Consider the following 12513-nt stretch of genomic DNA (forward strand, 5'->3'; position numbering starts at 1 on the left):
AACCCAACCGGCGATTTCTTACAAGTCTCTCTTCTATTTTAGAGCAAGAAGAGGAACTACAAGTGAATCTTAATCATTATGTATAACCAATTCATTTTCAAATATAGTTGGGAGACTTTACGTGTTTACCTAAGAAATGGGTAAGAAAAAAATGGAAAGATTGGAACATGGGAATAGATCTGACACCAAAACAGACTACCCATTTCAATTATTGTGCTTTCTTAAATTGCATATCTATACAAGGGTTCAAGTTTCAATCAATATTTGTGGAGTTGATTATCCTTCTCGGAAACGAAGATTTGAATTTTTTATTCACTCTTTTTATTATTATTTTCAAATATAAATTAAAAGAACACAATTGTTCTATTAGAGTGTGTTGGATGAGGGAAAAATGATGGAATTTAATTGAAAGTGAGGATTTCATAATTCCTAAAAGCCAATTCTCTCGTTTGGCATTATCAGATTGGAAATTTTAAATTTTTCTGTGGAAAAAAACGAAGGAATTCGTTATTTAAATTCCTCACTTCAATTTCCACCAAAATAGGTGTCATTTATGAATTCCTTTGCAGTATTCAATTTTTATTTCCAAAACAAGACTTTTTTCTATTTTATCTTTTTATTTGTTTTAAACTTTCTTAATTTATTACATATTTCAAATCTTAAATAGATGCAACCATCATATCTTCTGTAAGTGTCCCATAGCTATGCAAATACTCTCTGCTCCTCCGTTTAATCTCCAACACACTTTGCTGCCTAATATGAGTTTTAAGGAATGGATGCTTGAAAGAGCACAACACCTCAAACCTGAAACCTTCGAGAAGCTCATGATGATTATTTGGGCTTTATGGAAAAACCGTAACAATGTGCTATGGGAAGGAAAGGCTCAATCTGTTCCTGATTTGGTTTTGAGTTGTTTTACATGGCTCACTGAGTTCCAGAAATCCAGAGGAACGGGTACATCCACTCAAAGGTCGGTCCGGCCAAAGTGGAAACCACCAACGCAGGGTTTCAAATTGAATGTTGACGCAGCCTTCCTACCTAATCAGCATCAGGGTGGAATTGGGGGAGTATTGAGGGACTCGACAGGTCAGTTCAAAGCTGCTTTCTTTCAGCATGTTGACCATGCAGCTTCACCAAAGCAGTGTGAGCTGCTAGCCATTAGGGCGAGTTTGGATTTGCTATCCTCCTTAGATATACAAAATGTGTGTATTGAAAGTGACTGCATGGAAGCTGTATATGAAGCAAACTGCACGAACTACGCTCTATTAGCTAATGGAGGTCTAGTGGATGATATTCAGGCAATGTGGAGTAGGCTGCAAGGGGTGACCATATGTCATACTCCGAGAACCTGTAATGCGGTGGCTCACCGCCTAGCAGCTTTAGGTTTTGAGGCTACTATAGGAGAAGTCTGGTTCGATTATGCTCCTCCTTGTATTATCGATGTACTACAGCACGATTGTGCCCAACTCCTTTGAGTTGTTTCAATAACAGTCCTTTCTTTGATTCAAAAAAAAAAAAAAAAAAAATAGATGCAACCAAACAATAGAAATTGCAATTAATGGAATTTTAGATTGATGGAGTTAAAGATTCCATCATTTATAAATTTCTACGGATTTTATAATTTTCTCATCCAAACGCACCGTTAATGTACCTAAACTACTACCTTGAGGATCTTGCTGTTATTGACTCAGCCTCCACTGTCATTTCTCAACATCAATCTCTCGCTTGTTTGATTGAGTATTCGAGCCCAGCAACCAAATAATGTCCGCATCATCCATTTGATGAAGATCGTTGTGATTGTCCTCCGACATCTTGCTTCTCACTTATTGGATAATGAGAACTGTTGTTTCTATAGAAGGCACCAACTGTTGGTGCATGAAATTTCTGTAGAGGAAATTCTGCCAACAATATTCTCGATCGGAGTCAAAGAACCTCACAAACTTGCGGACGAACCAAACCAAATTAAAAGAGAAAGGGGGTGACATTCCGACGTTCAATTAAGTGTTTATTCAAAGTGTTTCTCAAGATAAACTGATAAAGGGTTGTGATGATCGATCGTACATTCTTCCATGCCTATGCATGGTATTTATACTTACTAGATGTGTATAGTAGTCCCTAAGTTTCAAGAAGGAGAGGGACGACATTCTTCCACCACGCACAGGTCCACGTTCTCAATCTCCATTATCTATGTCTTTGGCACGACATTCTTCCACCAAGCACAGGTCCACGTTCTCAATCTCGATTTAACGTGTTATACATCTTTGATTAAGGAAGTTTAAAAAAAAAAAAAAAAAATCAACTTTAGAACCCCCTAAATGTTCAAAATGAAGGTAAAAAAATAAAGACTTTCAAATAACTAATAAACAGGTAAGTCTATGTATGAAGCATAAAAGCAATCCGAAGGCCAAACTGAGCTAAAAAGCCACAGTGCAATTCATGCCAATTTCGTGCCGTAGTAAAATTTTCCTAACCTCAAGCAGGTGTCACCTTCAATTATTAGTATTTTTTGTTTTGTTTTGTTTGTTTGTTTTTTTTTTTTTAGAGAAGAGAATAAAAACAGGAACTCTAAAGAAAGATAATGAGGTGGAAAGGATGTTGGTTGCATTGGATGCCAAGGCAAGCGTGATTTCAAATATTTTGACTGTAGCAGTAGTTATCAAGTCAAATTAAGTCTTCCCTTAAGCAACATGTAAGCTTATTATGAACCAAACTACGGAACTGCCCCTGCCCAAACCCTTGGATTAGCTAAACCACCATCATTTGAAAATTTAAAAAAGCATATTTTATCCATAAATACAGTCTAATTAGACTTGTAATTGCAGATTAGAACCGGAAAGCGCCAACCACAAAATTCAACTTTCCAAGAGCAGCAAATCAAATCGAATATACTGGAGAGCCACGTGGACATCTTATTATTATTATTAAATCATAAAGGCGAGTAATATTAGGCCACACTCGAGTGGCGTGGGCCCAAAGCAAAAGCTGGAGAGAGTAAATGCAATTAAATATTATTAATTTATTTCTTTTGGGGAAAAACAAAAAAATTTGCAAACTAGGGCTCTTTGTCTTTTACCAAAGCCCCCCCCCCCTTCCCCGTAGAGGAAAAGGCACGGTATAAAAAGAAAAAGAAATAATTAAAGAAATTTAAATTTAAATTATATTTCAGATTTCTCGGGTTTCAGAGAAAAAAAAAGGGGCTTCGGAGCTCCTCTGCGTTTTCGTTCCGGAACCCTAGAATTTCCGTGTCGCCGTAATTTTTCTGAATTATTGGTAAGCTTGTCGTATTTTTGTCGCTATTTTCCGATTTTTCTTAATTTTCACTGTTTTTTTCTTTTTTTCTTTTATGATTCTTTTACTGCGGATTTCCGGAAAACAAAATTAGATTTTTTTTTTTTTTTTTTTTTTCCGAAAATAAACTGTTCGTTGGTGTGAAATGCTAATTTTTGTTTGGTTTAAGCTTTAATATTTAAATGCTCGAGCTCGATCTGTGTTGAAATTTGCAAATTTAGACTGTAATTTCTGCGTTTAGGGTTTATTTTTGGTTGGGGCTGGATGAGTACAATTTGAGTGAAAGTACGTTGTTAGGTTAGGGTTTTAGATACTTTTGCAGAATGAGCTTCGCTGGAATTTCTAGCATCATCTTCTTTTTCATGTTTTACCAGTGGTTAATAATCAATACCAATTTTTTTAATTTTTTTTTTAATTTTATGAATAAGAATTTTGTGTTTCAAAATATTTTTTTTTTTATGAATTTGTTACTGGATTATGGTTATGTAAATTGTCTAGATCTGAAAGGCGGCAAAGTTAGCGTGTTAAATCTTGGTTTGAATTGTGTTTTAGGGATTGGTTTTGTGGAAATTTGAGTAGTTGAAAAGAGAGAGAGAGAGATGTCAGGATCTGAGACGGGAGTGATGACCAGTAGAGAGCCGTTTCTGCAGGCTAGTCCTCTACAGTCACTGACTCAGTCACAGTCACAGAGCATGCGCTTGGACTACACTTCCGGCACCAATGCCATCTACAAGCCCGTCACCGCCGCCACCTCACCGCCGCCTTACCAGTCCACTGCTGGAGCTGTTGCTGTTGCTGCTCCGGGGGACAGTTCAACTGGTGGTGGTGCTGTTATGTCATCTGGGCAGCTTAACATGAACATGGGTGGTGAGCCAATGAAGAGGAAGAGAGGGAGGCCGAGGAAGTATGGGCCAGATGGGACAATGGCATTGGCTCTGTCACCTTCAGCACAGTCTGCTGCTGTCCCTGTTACCCAGTCCAGTGGAGGCTTTTCTTCTCCTCCTCCGCCACCGCCTCCTGCTGCTGCTTCTGGAGGCGCTGCCTCACCCACTACTTCCACCAAGAAGGCCAGAGGCAGGCCACCTGGTTCTACGAATACAAAGAAGCAGCAATTGGAAGCTTTGGGTAATTGGCTTTTCTTTAAATCATTTGAATCTTATTGCGTCTGCTTTAAATTTTAGTATGTGGGGGGAGTTTTCATTTTTAATTCTGGGTTGCTGTTTTTCTGTATTTAATTACAGATATTTGAATGTTTGAGCTGTTGGGTTTTAAGGTCAACAATGCTTTGACTTGAGCACTATTATGAGTTTTTATTTTCATTTTATATTTTTATGATTATCTGGGACTCTCTTCCAGAAAATGAAATGGTGGTCGTCATATATTTATTAAGAGGGGGGTATATTCTATTTATTAACAGACTCTCTGAAATAGAAAAAGCTTATAAGGTTATGCTGCAGCCTGGGATCCATTATTCCATTACATGCCTTTAGATTCTTATGTTGAACTTACATTTATACCCTTGATATATGTATTATAATTGAATTCTGTAGGCTTATGAAATGATCTTGAACTCTGATATTCATGCATGTATGATGTGTTATAATGGTAATGAGGTTTTGGCATCAGTTACAACCTATGATCTACTTCAAAACGAACTCAATTGTTTGAACTTGTTTATGTGCTGTCTATTTTTCAGCAGAACTCTTTTGATCAGATTTATTTAATACATTTCTGTTCGAATTTGATTTTTTTTTCGTCAAAGTTTGGATTTGATTGGTGTCTATACTGAACCAAGGAGAATTCCATGTGTTAACAGAGTATGTGAATCCTATTTGATTGTTATTTGCTTTCCTGTTTGCAGGATCTGCAGGCATGGGATTTACACCACATGTCATCACTGTTAAAGCTGGAGAGGTTTCTTCCTGCCCTTTTGCTTTCTTATTTTCCTGCTCGTTTTTGTTCAACATTCCAGCATTCTTAGTTCTGAATAATTTATTGAGCCAGAATTTATTGTTTGGACTGGTAGCTGGAAATGTTTTTTTATTACACTTCAAATATTCTATCATGTATATTAGCAGTTAATTATCCTTGGTGTTTGACCCCTTCCAAGTTGAGAACTCTTTCATTTGAAATTTGTATTATCAAATGCGTGTTCTCCAGTTAAGGAACCTGCATGTGTGGCTAATTCATGTTTTGAATCTTGCATGATTCCTGTAAAAGATGTTATTTGATAGCACAACAATATATCTTTGCATGCATGTTAAACTGTTAGTTGTCCTTGGTGTTTTCTTATTATGCCCATGCTGATGCCTTTCATATTAAGAACACTTAATTTGAATGATTAAATGCATAATCTCCAATTACAGTAAGGTTCCTTTTCTGCATGCAGTTTTCATTGGCTCGTCATCTAACGAAATTAATCTCATTAGTTTCCATGTGCATTTGCAAGTATAATATGAATGAATTTGGTATTGGCAATGGTTTTTTTTCGATTACAGGCTATTGGCAATGTTAAGTTCAAATAATTTTGGGGTTCTGGAAGTGGTATAATTTAGGACTAAAGAGCACATAATCTATAATTTAATTATTGGGCCAGTGGAGTACTGCAGTTTCCTTCATAATTATCTCGATCTGAGTATTTTAGATCTTAATGACTTCAAAGAAATAAACCTTCAAAAGTGGGTTGCAGTCATCATTTATATGTTAGCTGCATTTTTGGATTGAATGTCCTTATCATTTTCTATGCCTACTTAAACCTTTTTGCTTTATCCTCATCACATTCAAGATGATTATGATATTTACATTTTTATCTGTTTATTTCTCAGGATGTATCTTCAAAAATTATGTCGTTCTCTCAGAATGGTCCTAGGGCTGTTTGTATCCTGTCAGCAAATGGAGCGATATCAAATGTGACTCTTCGCCAAGCAGCCACATCTGGTGGAACTGTTACATATGAGGTCTGTGGGATTGCTAAGTAATTGTTTGATGACCTTGTTACTTTATACATATTGACTATTTCATACACTTTCATTGAAAGTGAGTTAGGCATCAATAGTTTGTCCTTGTGGAATGTTGACCGGAAATAAACTTGCTCTAAATCTTTTCAGGAACAGTTAGTAATGTTTCATTTGCAAAGGTTATTGTTTCTGTCTGTTCTTTTTTTCTATTAGGCAAGCTATTGTGTTGGGAAAGGTTAATGTTGACAGGGTAATGTTTAACATGAAGTTTCAATTCTGTCGCAAACATCTAAGGAAATAACATATTAAATTTCTAGTCTGGGAGAATGTAGGTTACAAGTAGGTTTGCTCCTAGTTGCAGTACTGACATCTGCCGTACTAAATGCTGCTTAGTATTATAGAAGAAGACCTTGTGATATTAAGTGATAAAGAATTTGTTTTACAGTTACGGCATACAGAGTTGTGCAAGGGCGTAGTTCTGTAGATTTCTCATACTCGTGGCATTATCTTACCTTGATTCTGTTGATATGTTATAGGTCTTCTTATAACCTTCCAGTTAGTTACTGTTACAATTATGATTTGTTTCTTTCTTAATATTGCCACTCTTTGTTCTTTAAATTCTCCCCATGTTCAGATAAATTGTCATACTCAATCCATTGGCAGTTACTGTTGAGGGTCAGCTTCATATTATGTATATTTTGTACTTGTGAAGTGTGCTCTTCTGATTCCTCATTCTATTATCAAATTTCATATGCAGGGGCGGTTTGAAATTCTATCACTTTCTGGCTCATTTCTTCTATCTGAAATTGATGGCCAGCGCAGCAGAACTGGAGGATTAAGTGTCTCACTGTCTAGCTCAGATGGTCGAGTTTTGGGTGGTTGTGTGGCAGGTCTCCTGACTGCTGCCTGTCCTGTTCAGGTATGGATAATTTGTTTGTTTTAAGCTTTTCCCAAACAATTAATTTCTGTGTGTGTATGTACGTTCTGTGTTTTAGACTTGTATTATGAAGAACGTTAGCTAAAAGAAATGAAGATACTTGTTGAAATATATTCTTAATAGGGTCTGTAAACTTTGATTTTGAACACTGTACATGAATAAGCCATAAACTTCATACGGCTTAAACATATACTTAGATCTAATGGACACCGTGATTCTGGGATTCCAAATCCATTGCAGGTAGTTGTTGGGAGCTTTGCTGCAGATGGTCGAAAAGAACCAAAGACGGAAATGAAAAAGGATCCTTCATCTGCAGGACCACGGCTTGCAGCAGCTAGTGGGCCAAACGGGGTCAGTAGTCCACTGTCACACGGAACTCTCAGTGAATCCTCAGGTGGGCAGGGAAGTCCACTTAACCAGAGTACAGGAGCCGGCAATAACAATAACCCACAAGGCATGTCAAGCATGTCCTGGAAATGATCAATCTTTCGTAACTCCAGCCAGCTTCCGCCCGTTCACTAATTTGTGTAGTCATGATCAGCAGTGTTGTGTTTCGTAGTCATCATGAATCTTCAGGACGCCAGTTGTAGTTTCAGCATTATGTAATCTTAGTACAATAAAGACTAGAATACTTTACAGCTTGACCATTTAGGATATGGCCAGCTGTAAGTGTCAACCAGGTAATTTGAGGTGTTTGTGCGGTAGAGGATTAGCTTAAGGTTTGTGGATCTAGAAATTGGTAGAATTAGGATGAGTTGGTGATCTAGTTCATGTTGGCTTGTTGTAATCGTAGTAGAGCTGTAGCTTGATGCACTGTTCTCTAATGATAAAATCGTAATTGGTGTCTTTCAAAAATATAATATTTTTTCTTTGGTTTTGTGTAATTGCAAGATCAGTACATTCCCGACTTGTTTCATGGACAGGAAAAACCAAGGGTCTATTTTAGTGTGGTTTTGATCTTAAAACTACAATGATAAACAGAGAGTCTGCTTTTAGCTCGAGTGTACTAGAATGGATTGCAAAGGGTCCTTGGTGTCCTGTCATGGTGAGCGACCAATTGTCTGCCTCGATGATAATCGAACAGTTTCAACCTTTCGAATCTTAACCCTTGATGATATTCGAACAATTTCAACCTTCCAGAACATAGAGAATCACATTCCTTCAACTTTTTTATTTGGAACCATACCTTATGGTTTCAATCTGTAGTTTGACAGGACCTTTGTAAGTCGATATCCCATCATACCACACATACATAAACTAGGTAACCACGCATGCATGATGAGCCCTACTTCCAGGCCTTCTTCGACAGAAGACGCAGTGAGAAAATGCCAAGAGCTAAGGTCTAGCTGTCAAAACCATCCTCTCGAGTTATCAGGGTCAACTCTCTTGGCCAAGTATCATGCGTAAACAGCCTCTAAAAACATGAGCTGCAGCAGCTACAAGGAAAACCACCTTCACTATCGGCAGTGAAGGGAAAAGGAAGAAGATAATAGCTCTGAAGAATGGTACAGGTCCATTCTCTGGAAGGTAAGCAGCACAGAACAGTATGGTCATGTCCATCACACAGTATCCACATATATTGATGTAGGACCATCCAGAGTCCTTTCCTCTCCTGCCAGTATGAGATTGTAGTAGCCATGCCCTCTTGAGGAGTCACCACTGAGACATAGCCAAACTCCTCCTTAGCTTTAAGGTAAGAGAAGTAATGGGTAACACCAACCTGTCATTTCTTTCACAGATTCAGCAGAATGTTCAAAGAGACTTGCATAAAAATGAAGGGGATATATAAACACCTTGTACACTTCAGCAGGAAGGATCAATGGTTGATGAATCCACCATTGGTTCAACCATGGATATAAGATTGTGTAGACTGCCGATATAATCCTTCCTAAACGACGAGCCTGTGGTACAGAAAAAGAAGCCTTTGATAGGTTATAATCCAAGCTTCTGAGCAGCGGACGGATGAACTCAAAGGTGTTCACTGGAGACCCTGTAAGAAAAGTTGTTTTTCACCCTTCACATTTCAGATATTTCTATTGATGTGTAAGCACTAAGAAGGAGGTTGTTCAGATATATGTCTGAACTATAGTGTTTTGAACTTAGCTAATGACAAAGTAAGTGTGTAGAAAGTAAACTGCTGCATTGTTACCATCTGATACGAAATAAGGCTGGCCAGCAGCAATGAGGTGTCTCTCTCTATGTTTTCCAGGAATGTTGTGAAAAAGTCCAATGTTCGCCAGTAGTAATGCAAGCACTAGGTTTATCCACATAAATCCAGTCTGTTTTCACATTTGCTTGCTCACATATGCAAAAGTCCCATGCTCGCCAATATCAACAAATAAAGACTTTGAATGCTCACTTAAATTAAAAGAGCTTACTTCAAGGGACGAGCATTGTACTTGAGAACCAACTGCTCTGCAATTGATTTACTTCGGCCACATGGATCCTCATGTTCATCAATAGGGGAATAGCCTAAGGCCTCATTCCCACTCACAATCTCCTTTCCCCCAAACACAACATTGTATGTGCTCACATACACAAGCCTTTTGATCCCAAAATCGAGACAAGCATCCAATACGTACATGACAAGGTCCATTAATATTAACGTCATTGACAGGAGAAGATTGCAGCATTTCCTTTCCTGACATTCATACGAGGCGAGGTGGAACACACATATGCCCCCTTAGAGCCTTTTCAACATCCTTTATGTTAGCAACGACCCCTAGGATTGATTATGACAATTCATATTGTTAAGTGATTGAATTTGTAAAAGCTAGCCCTAGCTCATGAGTAAGTGAATAGAAGATCGAACGTTAAACTGTAGTGGACGCCTAGTTTGCGGAGATAGTCAAACCAAGGAGAAGTGGTTCGGAGGTCAAAGGCTCGAACTTGACTAGATCCTCTCCGGAGAAGGTCCGAGCAGAGTGCCAAGCGGACGAAGCCCAGCCCGCCGGTCACCACGGAAATGTTGCCGTCGATGCCTTCGTCTTCATTCAATAAGTGCATGTTTTCTTTGTGTTGTGTTTACTTGGAATCAAAGTTACAAGACTCGAAAGTGTGAGAGTGATAATAAGAAGGGTGGCATGGCATCACATCAAACTTGCTTGATCTTCTGGATTGCCCAAACAGGCATGACATCATGTATCTGCGTTTAAATTTCGTCGTTATATTGTAACGAACAAGAAAATCTCTTTTTGGAGGGGAAAAATCACCTTTCAAAATAGAGCAAGTAGCGGGGACACAGCTTGCCGTTAAGGCCGTTTCATCACTTCATGAATGAAAGACTTGTACTTCTGCTGAGAAATCGGAGGTGTAAATAGGGCTGTAAATTAAACAAGCTACTGAAAGCTCGAGTTCCTATTGAGCATGGATTTTAGCCCGCTCGAGCTCGGCTCTTTCGATCATAATGGAACACTAGACCAAATAGTGATGGATGACCAACAAAAGTTCTTGGTTGTTAATTTCAACACATCAGTGAATTAACATTGAATCGGACTTTTATAGCGATGGAGATTCCAACCATGGGAAAGAAATTCAGCTACATGATATAAATGTTATAGTGTAATTGATTTTATACTATTAATGTCTATATCATGTATTAGGTACAATAGTAAAGAGATAAGTGTAATGGAATGTGGGGGTTATAATAGTGTATTTTCTATGCTTTTTATCCCTATATAAACCCTCCAATATGAGAAGAATAATCTCACCAATTCACTCTTCAATCTCTCCATCTACACTCTCTCCTTCTCTCTGTTTAGTTTTCGATTGTTCTTCAACACGTTATCAGCACGATGTTGCTCTAGAATTGGAATCAAAAATCGACAAAGAGTAGAGCAAGTTCAAATCCAACAAAGTCATTTTTCCAAACCTACAACAAACCCCCAAACCCTACCACATATCAAATCCCTTGATCCAAGGAATCCAGAACCGGTCTCAGAACCACCAGAACCTGCGGCCAGAAAAATCGGACCGCTGCCGAGACCTGCCGAGCAGCTGCGCAGGACCTGCCGAGACGCTGCGCAGCAGCTGCCGAGCATCTGCCGAGACGCTGCGCAGCAGCTGCCGAGAAGCTGCGCAGCAGCTGCCGAGCACTTTTCCGGCGACTTTTCTGACAACTTTCCGGCGACTTTTCCAACAACTTTCCGGCAACTTTTCGGACACTTTTCCGGCGACTTTTCGGACAACTTTCTGGCGACTTTTCCGACAACTTTCCGGCGACTTTTCCGACAACTTTTCGAACACTTTTCCGGCAACTTTTCAGACACTTTTCCGGCGACTTTCGGGACACTTTTCCGGCGACTTTCCGGACACTTTTCGGTGATTTTTCGACAACACTATTTTGAGGTATTTCTTACTAAAAGTTCCCGCTTTTGAGTTTTTATTTCTTTTTCCTCTCTTGTTTTTCCCAGGAACTTATAATCAGAAAGCCGAATCGTGGGGATTTACGCTATACGAACTAAGAGCGTTCGTAATCAATGAACTAAAAGTGTTCATAAGACTTCGGACTAAGAGCGTCTGTAAGCATTGAATCGTGGGGATTCACGCTATACGAACTAAGAGCGTTCGTAATCAATGAACTAAGAGTGTTCATAAGACTTCGGACTAAGAGCGTCCGTAAGCATCGATTTATGACCATATAAACATCATTGTTTCGATCTAATCTAAATATTCTTGGAAGTTGATTTCTTGGTAGCATAGCTCGGAAATCTTATTATTTTAGTTTTCGTGGAAGTTTAGCTCCGAAACTAATATATCTTCTTTTCTTATTCTCAGGATGTCGAATGAACCTAGACTCGATTTTCCTATGCTTGACTCAACAGGCTCAGGTTACTATAGCTGGGTAACCGATGTTGAGAACTATCTCACTTCGAGGGAGATATTGCCCATAATCCAGGCGCCTCACCAGGGCCTTGTGTTCTATCGAACACCCATAAAGCATGCTCAAGCAATTATCTTGATGCGACGTCATATGGACAAAGCACTCAGGTTGGAGTATATGTCGATCAAGAATGCAAGAGAGCTATGGGTAGCGCTAGAAGAGCGCTTTGGCAATATCCAAGATACCCTCCTCCCTGACTTGAAGATTTAGTGGAATGATATACGCTTCTCCGACTTCAAGTCTGTTTCTGAATACAATTCAGAAGCTCTTCGCCTCAAAGCCATGTTGAGGTTCTGTGGAAAACCTCTCACAGAAGAAGAGCTAATTGAGAAGACTCTCCCCACCTTCCCTGTCGCAACACTTATACTGTCAAAGCAATATCGCACTGACTTCAATGCTGGACGACTTACGAGGTTTAATGAGCTCATAAATGTTTTTGTCGGTAGCTG

At 38.8% G+C, this 12513-nt stretch overlaps 2 protein-coding genes and 1 pseudogene across 2 annotated transcripts; 2 read left to right on the forward strand and 1 right to left on the reverse strand.

Annotated features, from left to right (window-relative positions):
• Positions 1-758: 758 nt before the first annotated feature.
• LOC133744623 (uncharacterized) lies at positions 759-1475 on the forward strand. The gene has a single exon (XM_062172699.1). It carries the CDS (start codon positions 759-761, stop codon positions 1473-1475), a length of 717 nt encoding a protein of 238 aa, XP_062028683.1.
• A 1634-nt stretch (positions 1476-3109) lies between these two features.
• Positions 3110-8059, forward strand: LOC133743402 (AT-hook motif nuclear-localized protein 10). The gene is made up of 6 exons (XM_062171332.1): positions 3110-3270; positions 3841-4413; positions 5150-5202; positions 6114-6245; positions 7003-7164; positions 7423-8059. Exons 2-6 carry the CDS (start codon positions 3888-3890, stop codon positions 7660-7662), a joined length of 1113 nt encoding a protein of 370 aa, XP_062027316.1. The 5' UTR covers positions 3110-3270; positions 3841-3887; the 3' UTR covers positions 7663-8059.
• Positions 8060-8346: 287 nt separating this feature from the next.
• LOC133741731 (uncharacterized) lies at positions 8347-10188 on the reverse strand (annotated as a pseudogene).
• Positions 10189-12513: the final 2325 nt, after the last annotated feature.

The sequence above is a fragment of the Rosa rugosa genome, chromosome 4, assembly GCF_958449725.1.
Source record: "Rosa rugosa chromosome 4, drRosRugo1.1, whole genome shotgun sequence".
Taxonomy (NCBI): domain Eukaryota; kingdom Viridiplantae; phylum Streptophyta; class Magnoliopsida; order Rosales; family Rosaceae; genus Rosa; species Rosa rugosa.